At 45.2% G+C, this 11,465-nt stretch overlaps 1 protein-coding gene across 1 annotated transcript; it reads right to left on the reverse strand.

Annotated features, from left to right (window-relative positions):
* Nucleotides 1–154: 154 nt before the first annotated feature.
* On the reverse strand, nt 155–11,131 carry LOC125972485 (SR-related and CTD-associated factor 4). The gene is made up of 18 exons (XM_049726195.2): nt 10,874–11,131; nt 9,608–9,691; nt 9,458–9,502; nt 9,226–9,387; nt 9,025–9,142; nt 8,617–8,738; nt 8,422–8,541; nt 8,279–8,349; nt 8,090–8,162; nt 7,799–7,894; nt 7,658–7,737; nt 7,376–7,560; nt 7,207–7,307; nt 7,018–7,131; nt 6,780–6,936; nt 6,598–6,707; nt 1,065–1,206; nt 155–954 (listed from the first exon to the last, which is right to left on the reverse strand). Exons 1-18 carry the CDS (start codon nt 10,901–10,903, stop codon nt 617–619), a joined length of 2,148 nt encoding a protein of 715 aa, XP_049582152.1. The 5' UTR covers nt 10,904–11,131; the 3' UTR covers nt 155–616.
* Between the last annotated feature and the right edge of the window lie 334 nt (nt 11,132–11,465).

Here is an 11,465-nt window from a genome sequence, read left to right on the forward strand (position 1 = left end):
CACACGCACGCACACACACGCACTCTACTAATTGTTGATCGCGGGACACATGATTGATTGTATTTATTTATTTATATATAAGCGACTTTAATATGTAGTTTAAGACAAATACATGTTAATTAACAAATTATTATTCCATATCAATTCATCAAAATATGGTGTGAAAGTTCCTTTATTTCAGGGGATTAATACAAAAGGTTAAACCCAATTTTTTTTTCAACTGAAATTTCTGCATTGGAAGATATTTTTTTAGCATGATTCTCAGACCGACATGATGTCAAAATGTGAAAATGAAACTTAGATTAAATATACGGTGGCTTTTGTTTCTTAATTATTGTCACAAAGTGAGCCCATGATGCTGGTTGCTCGTGCTAGTTTTATCTTTTTTAATCAAAACGTGAAGAAGAAGTAAAGGTGATTAAACAAAACACACTTTTGGCTCTTTCTAGAAGTTAGCATTGTCAATAAAGATTTTCTTTGTAGCCTTAGCACTTAAACTAGACTAACCTCATTTTTCCTTCAAATATACAAAAAGATCACAAACGCATGTACAGTATTTACAGCCGAGATGCTCTTTGTCCTCGTTTTGATGAGATGGCGACGAGAGGTTGCTTGATCACCAGCTCCCCCTGGGCAGGCGGGGCGGCGGGCCTCCGAAGCCCGGCCGTCCCCTGAAAGACGGCATGGTGCCCTCCGGCCGCAGAAAAGGAGGCCGGTGGAGCATGGGGCCGCGAGGGGGGAAGGGCAAAGCCATCCGGAACCTTTCCGGGGGGAAGGAGGGTCCTGCGGGCATCATGGCGGGCGGTGAGAGGAATGGCGGCAGGTGAGCAGGACGCATTGGGGGGAGACCTGGCGGAGGCGTCTGCAGGTTGATGGCGGTGGGGGAGCCCAGCAGACGCTCCGAGAGTTTGTCTCCTTCGGGATTGGGCGTCGACTCCGTTGGGGATTTGACGGCTGCCCGGAAAAGACATCAGATGATTGTGAGTGTCAACAAGTCGTGACAGGTGTCCAAAGTCTGGCCTGGGGGCTATTTGCGGCCCCCCGCTGCTGCATGAGGGTCCTACCTGCTGCCATGGCGTCAGGCTTTAACTTTGGCGGGATCAGCATCAGGCCCCCCGTGCTAGGCAGGGACCCTGGGGACAGCATACCCAGGGGCAGGTATGGCGGTGGGCTTCCCATGGGCGCCCCCTGTTGGACTGTGGGAGCCTGCAAGACAGACAGACAAGCGCAACATGAAGCCTTTAAAAGCAGCAAAAGGTTTCGCTGAGGACAATACAGCACAACTTGGTCAGGCACAGCCAGGAAACTTTTGTTTGGAAAACAAATGGATGGAACATGCCAGTTGCACCTGAGGTAAAAAGAATAAATTACCAACAGTTTCTTTTCATCAAATAATTCACTGTCATTTTTTAATTAGATTAAGGAGGTCAATTTGTAAAAATAAAAGAATTCATGCGTAGATGACATTTTTAAAAGTTTGTGTATGTGTGATCTAGTTAGTAAAATACAATTTCATTTTTTTTCCAAGGTATAAGAAGATAATTGATAAAATGCTGATAATTGATGTATATTTAATTTATAATTAACCAGTAAAGGTGAAAGTCAAATTAAATATGCTACAGATACTAATTAAAACAACTGTTTAATGATAAAAAATTTAAATTCATTTAAATTGTCCGGTATTGGTATTGTCTCAGAGGAGTTCCGGGCTACTTTGGAGAGGTCCGTAAACATGCAGACCCAAACTCAGTCCACTGGAACCTTTTTTTTTGTGTGTGTGTTGCTTCGAACTGAGCAGCCGTTTCTGTCACAAAGAGTTTTGGCAATTTTCACTTCATCACACTTGCCATCAACGCTGCCTTTCATGAAGTTGACCTTAAAATTGTGCACAGTGAGGCTAAAAGGTATTTTTCTCGTGCAACCGGGACATGTTGCTTGCAAAAACAACAAGCTGCAAGAAGAAACTTTGGCTGGACCCGAAGCTTAAATGTTAACCTTCTAGTTACATGAAATCAAGGCGAGCAAGAGAGAGAGAGGTCATGTACCCGTGTTTCATGATGACAATTTGTTAACAAAGAGGTTAACAAAGTTATTCCATTTTTTTCTTGTGCAGTGGCGTGCAAAGTGGGGGGCCAACGGTGCGGATGGCCCCCGGGGGCAGCAACCACAACACCACTGCTGCCATGAAAATGTCTTCAGCTGGGCAATATGCCAGATGCATGTCAAAGTGAGAAATAAATCTCCTGGCGATGAAAAGCTTTTATGGAGCTTTCGTCCACAGCCACCTCACCCGCGCTCCCTCTTTTTTTTTTTTTTTTTTTTATTAGCAGCCATCATAATCATGCGCTTTGCATGCCACCGCTCAGGTGCAATTTGCCAGGTCCGCGTTCTGCCAGATTTGCCTGAAAAACTCACCTATTGGCTGTTTTGTGCTCAAAGCGCAGCCAGCACTCCCAGCGCGCAAGTTTGATTTATGTAAACAATTGGAAGTGAATTGAGGAGCTTCATGAAACAAAATGTCCTTTGCCACCATCTTGTGGTATCCATACACCATTACAAATCCTGGTGGGGGGGTCTCTTTTACTCGAGGGGGGTCTGTCCCTATCCATCACGCTTTGCCATAGGCCGGACCTGGAGGGGAAATTGTGTCGTCTTAGCGCATATGCGTCACAGTTCTACGGTTTGGGCTTGGAATCCGGGCTCTGGCTTTCCTCATTCTGCCGGCGCGCTTGCGTGAGTTTGGGCAAAATGATCCAAAAACACGCTTGTTGAAGACTCCAAATTGTCCATAGGTGGGAATGTGATTGGCTGCAGCTCACCTGTGACCGGAGCCACACAAAATCAACGGATGCTTCCGGCCGGCGCCGCTTTCTGTGGCTGGGGCCATTTTTCATCGAGCAACCGGGACAGAGCGAGTGACCCGCCCGGCCAGCCGGCCGGCCAGCCACTTCTATGGTTATCATCGCTTTACGCACCAGTCAAAAACAGAAGCTGCGGCTGTTTTTGGATTTGTCAATATTACGGGACCTCTGACATCAGGGAACAAAATATAATTACAAGGCTTTATCCTGTAAAGAAGTGGCTTATTCTGTGTAACATGTGCAACACCTGCACAAGACACAAATGCTTTATTATTATTTTTTTAATGCTTTCGCCAAGATGCTATTGCTTTGTTTTGACACGCTTGGACTTTATTCATATAATCTCTACTTTAATCATGATCATAGTTCCGGAGCAGCACAACTGATTGCACAAGAGAGTACTGCAAAACTTAAATAAAAAATAAATAAAATAAATAAAATGATTTCAAAACCCTGGTGGTGTTATTTGCAAAATACAGTGACATCACCACTTCAAAAGGTTTGATGAGCGGACAAGGTTGACTTCATCTGTGCAGGGCACCGTGATGTCATACACACGCTGGCGCAGTCAAAGTGAGTGCAAGAAGGCCACCTCCCACCTCAACATTTCCGCAACAGCAAACGAGCCAAACGATGCTGGCGACTTGGCCAGGACAAATGTAGAGATGGAAATTTCTTCAGCTCAACGTTATTTCAAAGAGTGTTGAAAGCAGCACAAATGCAAAGAGTTGTCCTTTTGAACTAATCTACTTTTTTTTTTAAAAAAAGGGGTGCATCAATGGGACATTACTTTTCAAGTTTATATCATAAACGAATGTCAGCTGTCCTAATATTAAAACCCGCTCATACCAGATGTGTTACTGTCCAGCGTTAGAACAACGAGCCCAAATAAAAGTCCTTTCAAATTCTGTTAGTGTGTTAAAAAAAAGGTTCTGACCTACTCTCTGCACGTTAAATTTCAACTAGCATCACGCACAAGATTTGGATTTAGACATAAATTGAAAGCCACATTTCTGTCAAAACTTCCAATTCAGAAATCCAGTAATGTTTATGAGTCAAAAATGGAAAATTGCAATGTCATAAAATCCTTTTGCTAATATTTACATATTTCATTAAACTTTTGTTTTGTGACTACTAGTCAACATCTTTGATGTCCAATATATATATATATATATATATATATAAATGTTCCCCCTAAATTGACTGGAAGGGATGAGTCGGACAGAAGGCTTAAGAGGGGATTCACGTGTTTCGAGTCGCATGCAAAAGACAATGAACTGAACCCCAACGGCTACTCTGGTGGAAGCAGAGCGCGCCAACGTCAAGTCAATCAGCTTTGATGCCGTGTCGGCTCTTACCAGACTGGTCCGATCCCATCGGGGGCAGTTCCTTGTTAATCCCACGAGCCGAGCCGGGCCGGGCCGAGCCGAGCGTCCCTTCTTTGATGGGCACCCCCGCGATGCTTCAAGAGTATTTCCTTTGTACTTTTGTTTGCAGCTGCACAACAAACTCACCTCCAGTTTTTAGATCAAAATTAAATGCCACCCTCCTTTTTCTCTTGTCTGTCAGTAGTTATTTGCCAGATGCTTCCACACTCACCTATTTGATGTTCTTCCAAACCTTTTCCTCCCGAGCTGCATACAGAAAACTTCTGGATCGAGAAGGCCACTTTGACCAGTTACCACCTGCTCAAACTAAGCCATCAAGTAATTGGATTTCTTTTTTTTGTTTGGAGCTTTCTGTTAATGTTAATAAGGCACCGTAATGGAATTTCTCTGTTGCGAGAAATGTTAGCGCCTCAGTTTCTTTGCCTCGATCTGCGATTGGTGGGTCGGGACAACTTGTGGTTTTTTTTTCAGCGCAGTACTGAGGCATAGAACATAATACTGCACAAGTGTCAGGAAATGCGACTCACTTGTGCTCAAGTCATTCGTTACTCCGTAACGTAAACAAATACAGTGCAGCTCAGCCTTTAGCAATGTGATGTTATGGCTGGCCAGCATAATGGTGGCAACAACTGATAATCATGTTTTGAAAGTTTAGTGGCTATAGTTGTCAGTGGCATTGGACCCACACAAAGTGGATATCACCACCAGGACGTTTAGTTAGCATGAAGCATGGGCCACTGACAAATACATGGCGGACTACGAAAGGCAAGCTGACCCTAGCTTGGAGACCCGCCATCAAGATTTGAAATGCTGATTTTCTGACGGAAAGGAAAAGGTTGATAGTAAAGTATAACCTTGGAGCAAGTCCTTGATTCCTACGAGTAGCAAAGGCGCTCGTGATCCTCCTTTGTGAGAAGTTCCAGAAGAGCCAACAAATGCTATTTTTTCTCCCTAACAAACACAGCAGCCTCTTCTGCGCGTCCGTTGCTCAAGAGTGCACGTTGATGTGTGACACTTTGTAACAACTGCGATGTCCGACCTGATCACGACTACAACATTTATTTTCTTCCATCCCGGCCGGCTGAGCAAGGCACCAAAAACTCAATTCCTTTGCATGTCGACAATTTGCGTGCATAGGAATATTTGAAGATGGCAAAGTATTTTCTTCTTTTGCAATACAATTTGGTAGAAAAAAAGCTTAAAGCATACAATCGACCCACCCACCTACCTACCACCCCGTTTCCATTTTATTTCTTGGAGTAGCAGTCTGTCTTCCTAACTGACCTGGTTTTCAAGTTTCAGCTCCAGCCTTCCTTCCTTCCGGTGGGGTTTGCAAGTTCTCTCCGGGGTACTTCGGGTTCCCTTCAACGTTGCAAAAAGCTGCATGCTCCGTTTGCATGGCTCTGAATGCGAGTGGCTGTCTATATGTGCCTGGCGGAATACCAGTCCAGGGTGTTTGCCTCGCACTCCTAAAATAAGACGGGGTACGCTCCCCATCCACGACAAGCACAGTGGAGGCAAGTGCTATTCTTTTTTTTTTTTTTAACTTACATGAATGAACATCTACAAAAACAGTTTGCAGATGCAACATTTGTCAAATTCCGCATATAGACGGACGGACGGACGGACCGACGCAACGCCCCCTCCCACCTCTAGCACATTCTTTCGCCCCCTCCCACCTCTAGGACATTCTTTTCTAAATCAAAAGCTTCAACCCCGATAACTTTTGCTCAGTGGTGGTGCAGTTTGCACTCCTTGATGAGGAATCCTTAAAGGCAAATATTTGGAGACAAAAATCGGAGTATTCAATTGTTCACAAACTGGCATCACGCGAGCTGTACACATTGCATAAAATGAAGAGACGGACGGGTCCAGCCAGACTGGCAGTAAATGAACATTTCAACAAGGTGGCAGTCCCGAGTCAAGACTGTGAAGCATTTGGAATAGTTACACTCACGTTCTTCGGGTGTGGTTAGATGTTACCGAATTTGACACGACTACTTGTCGGCTTACGGAGATATTGCCTCGTCTGTGACAAGTCTGAAAACGTTTCCCTTGCACCCAAGTAGGGCTTGCACGCGCGCATGCATCAGCACCGAGCGAGCGGTTCCTTGTTTCCAGTCTTAAAATGGCATTTGTGCGAGCACCAGAAGACACAGGGAATCAAGTTCGATGCTGTCGATTGGTGTGCAAAAGAATGAAGTTGATTCACATCCGCTCCACTACATTTTATTTTCCCCCCAACATGTCAAGAGCTTATGAAGGGGGCCTCCAAAAAGAGGCCATTAAGCAGTAAACAAACAAACAGGAAGAGAAAGGACAGCTTTTAGACTGCACATTAGCGTTACCTGAATCAGAGCTCGGACGGTCCCGCCTGTCGCTGCCGCCGCCGTGCTTTCCAACATGCCGTTCACGGCCGCCGTCTGCGGATTGTTAAGGTCCAGAAGGCTTTTCCACTCTGAAGACCGAGAGACCCCGTGAGGTTGGTGTGGGGGCGGTTAGGCTACAAAGGGCAAATGAGTGGACTCACCTTCGCTGAGCGTGTCCGGGTCCAGCATCCCGCCTTCACGATAACTCTCCAGCTCCTCGGCTTTGGCTTTGGCCCAGGGGATGTAGGTGACTCCTCGCTCGACGTCCCAGAACTTTTTGTGTGGCGCCTTTATGCCTTTGTTTAAAGCCCATGCAATCTATGAAATAGCACAAAGGTATCACTGACGGAACGAACGTAAAGGCGGGGTTAATGGTTAATGGATGGTTAATGGCCGCACCTTCACAGGCTTCTGATTGACTCTGTATGAGCCGCGACTCAGCTTGTTCAAGGCCGTGTAGGCGTCGAGTCGATGCACCATCACAATGTAGGCACAACCTCTCGGGGGGATCATCTGTCAACAAACAAAGGTTGCCAATAAGAATCCGTCCATCTCTTTTAGAAGTCGGTGACGATGGAGCACGCTTACGTTGACCGACTCGATCTGGCCAAATTCCTCCAGGAGGGAGACCACGTCCGACTGCTGGGTTTTTTTGTCCAGCTGACCGACCCACAGTGTTGTGGTGCACACTGAGAAACAAAACTAATTGAATGCTGCTCGACACGCAGAAATCTGGGTTTAGAGTCATGGGACGTACCGCTGAGCGTCTGGCTCTTGATGGCGGGGAGCCCTTTCTGCCGCCGCTCCCTATCACACTCTCGCTCGTTTCGGTCCTGCGAGCGGGAGCGCAGCCGGCGGCTCTCTCTCGAGCGCGATCTGGAGCGTCTGTGCCTCGACCTTCTCGACCGTGACGACGAGCGCGAGCGTCTTCGTCTCGGAGATCTACGGGAACGAGCGAAGAGAGAATGAGTTATGGTCAATCCGACGCAATCCGCTCCAACTTGGACGTAGGGTTGGTTCAAATCCACAAGACTCTTACTTGGAACCGGATCTTGTTCTTCTGCCGTAGGCTCCGTGTCTGCCTTCTCGATGCGTATAAAGGTCCTCCCTTGAGTCCGCCTGTTCGACAACATGCAAAATGACACAGCGAAATGGCGGCTCCATCCATTTTGCGCTATACCTGCGATTGGTAGTTCATCAGCATAGACTGGTCACTCCTAGAATGGTATCCGGTGGGTAGCATCTGGCGCTCGGCATCACCCGCCACTCCACCAAACTGAGAAGAATCATCACATGAATTTCAAAAAAGTGAATTAGCAGCATCGAGTGGCATATGCGCAGAAATTGCGCCATTTTTTCCACAGTTCTGGAACATTACCACATCAACTATATTATTTTATAAGCAATGCTTTAGGACAATTTGACAAAGTTTCAAAGTCTTGGGTTGGGTTCCCCATCAAAGAGTCGCTACCTCAAATCCGCCCGTAAATGGATGAGCGGCCTCCATGTTGCGCATGTGACCATGGACGTCGTCTCTTCCGGTGCTACAATTCAACACAGCATGATTGAGGTACACACTCAATGCAACAAGTGTGATTGTTAACATTCACAACGGCATCAGCTGCTGCTATTTGACGGTAGGATCCAAAAGGTAACTCACAAACAGCTCGCCGTGTCGTTTGTTGCCACCTTCTCGGGCTCGTCGTCGTAGTCAAAGCTGTCGAGCAGTTTCTGAGAAAGCGGATCCATATTTTCAGCTCCAAAAGGTGAAAGCGAGGATACGTGTTGCGAGCGTGCAACTACCTCAGCCAGGGTGCCTCTTTGGGACTGGGCCACATTGACCTGGTGAGCATTTGGCCCGTTTGTATGATTGGCCGCGTAGCTCTTTTCCGCCTGCTGCAAGCTGTGAAGCATCCTCTGGAGCTGCCGATAAAAGGACAATGGTGAACAATGGTTGCAGAGCGGCCGGGACGCTTGAAGTTTAGGGCAAACACTCACCTCCTGACCGTGTGGGGACTGGAACAGCTGGGCCACCGCGGCTAAGGCATCAGAATTGGACACTTGTGGCGGAGCTACGTTGAGGGTCGCTGTCGTGGGAGGAGGCTGTGATTCCGTGGGAACTGTTCACGCATGCGAAAGACGCCGCACTTAATGCACACTTTAGACAAGGGATGGGAAACGTAACTTCTGGAGGCAGCATTAGTCACCCAATATTTTATTATTTGCCTTGCAAATCATTCTAATCCCGCAAAAATAGGCCAATTCATATTGGAGTACAAGTCCCAGTGTAAGCACAACTGACATGTGTGCCATCTAGTGGTAATTTGTGATATTGCAACAACAACAACAACAAAAATTATCATCCTATTTCCAATAAAAACATTAAACATCCTTTTCTCTTCTTACTTTCAAGGGACGGCGAGGGTGAGGGGACATTTTCAGCCATGTCCATCAGAGGCTGGATGATGTCCATGTCAAACACGCTATTCTTCTGCCACAGGTTCAACACGCGGACAATTTTGTCCTGACACAGACAGAAAAGTTAGTTCGTTTAGCTTTCAACATTGTGTTGTACCTCATGGCAGCAAAAGCACAAAGAGCGGCTACCTTATCCTCCTCTGAGCAGCTATAAAGATTCTGGAAGGTGTCTGTGAAGTTCTTGGAGAAGCGAGGCCCGAACACGTCCTTGTCCACACCAAACTGGTGACGTGACTGCCGTACGATAGAGTCCACCACATACAAGCCGGGAACTTTGAGCTCGGGTTTACACTGATGAAAAGAAACCAAATTGAAGTGACAGAGCACAAACTCATCCAACTCGTACGACGGTGCAACGTACCCTCTTGATGAACTTCTCAACAATCTGGACGACATGCTTGTAGAGCTAGCGAAAAGAAAAACCTGGCATCAGTCACTACGAACAACATCAAATCCGCAAACACACTTAATATTTGTTAAAAGTGTACAATTTCGAGCAATGGCTGTTTACCTTAATGGCTTTAATGGCGGCCTTGGTAACAGACATCATTTTAGCCCGCGATATGGGAGGCTTCATGTCAAGCATGGAGAATAACTGAGAGGTTGCACACAAAACAAACATTACTTGACCACAAGTCACATCAAATTCAGCAAAAACCAGCGCAACAAATGTCAAATTTTCAAATAGCAGTGCTAAGTAAAGAGTTACAGCTCTTTTCGAAACACAAGTGCGTTAGGATGAGCTCATATTGAATGTCAGGGAGCGGCCATTTTGCCACTTGTTGTCAACTGAAAATGTCATCACAGTGCCATCGAGCTCAGCTTGCAAACCATGCCACATGACCAAAGCTAGAAAACAGGTGAAAATAGAAAAGAAATGAAGCAAATTTAAAAGCGCCAGCCTACTTCTATTGATCTATTAAACCGGGCAGTTGATAAATCATTGGGCCACAATAAATCCATTTCCATGTAAAACAAAGAAATAACTACTAAAACAGTGAGTTAAAACTGCACTTAAACTTATTTGGCATTGTCATAACACACATACAAGGGATATATGCCCAACAAAAGAATTGCACCACAATAAACAGTTTAGATTAATGCAAGTTGTCACACGTACAGCATGCAAGCATAAATTGGAGAACAATGCAAAATTTCAGTTAACAGAGGTTGGCAGTGGACATTCATTTAATTTAAGATGAATTCTAGATTAGTTGTACGTAATCCACTGTGATGTCAAAATTGCACGTGTAAATGTATACACTAATTTGGAATATTATTTATTTTCTAATATAGTCGACCGGCTCACTTGGGGTACACTAAAAAAAATTGAGTTGAACGGGGCAAATAAATAAGACTTCAATTGTTTGGTGGTAACCGCTGCTGGCAGTTAAAAACCATCGCCAAATGTCAGTTGTACTGCAGAAGGCATCGCGATTAAAAAAAAAAAAAAAAAACAAAAAAAAACAACCCAGCCATCTTACTACGTTCGCGTCACTTAAAAAAAACAACAACAAAAAACACAACAATGTGGCCTTTGCGAGGTACCCGAGCATCTCAATCAGCAGTTAGCTTAGCACAGAATCCGAAAGGCCTTGCTTAGCATACGAGCAACGACAGGCGCAAACAATTCAGATCAATCGACGATTCAAAGGAATACAAAGCACAACGAAGAAGCGTTTCATTTTCAACCTAGCACATTTGAGCTGAAAACACGACGAGCACTAACGCCGTTCGCTACTGTCGCCCTTTGGACCAGAACACGAGCAAACTTTACCTCCATGTTGAACGCGTTCACCGCTTCCATTCTTCTTGATTTGCCTTTCACAAACCCGATTAGAAGACGAGCTTTTTTTTAATTCTTATTACTCGTCACCATGTATGTCGACGCCGATAATAACAACCACGTAACTAAGCAAAAGAAAGATGATAATCGGCTTCTTGAAGGATTACATAGTTTAGCTTAGCTTTAGCCGTATACCGCCTCGATATACGCGAGCAATGTGACGTCAAACACGTCAGCCTTCTTCCTTGACGTCCTTTGGTTGTTGGCAACGAGGCGCTGTTGGGCAACCATTGCCGTGCTGTGGTTGGAGTAGAAATTGCAGTGACTCGACAGGACGTCTTAATTTCATAACTTTCTAATATGCTTGTACGTATTCCTCAGCATTCTATTTCCAAGATAAAGAATGACACAATATATACAATTCTACCATGGTATGTCTTTTATTCTAAAGATACCTTCATTGTCTAAAATATAGAAGTACAGTGTAGTCTGGGGGAAAAATGCCCTTTGTGCTCACAAAAAGACTTGTTTTATTGTCTCATAAACCCACATAAATTAAAATTAAAGTGAAGGGAGCATGCGT

Source organism: Syngnathus scovelli, chromosome 7, assembly GCF_024217435.2.
Source record: "Syngnathus scovelli strain Florida chromosome 7, RoL_Ssco_1.2, whole genome shotgun sequence".
Taxonomy (NCBI): Eukaryota; Metazoa; Chordata; class Actinopteri; order Syngnathiformes; family Syngnathidae; genus Syngnathus; species Syngnathus scovelli.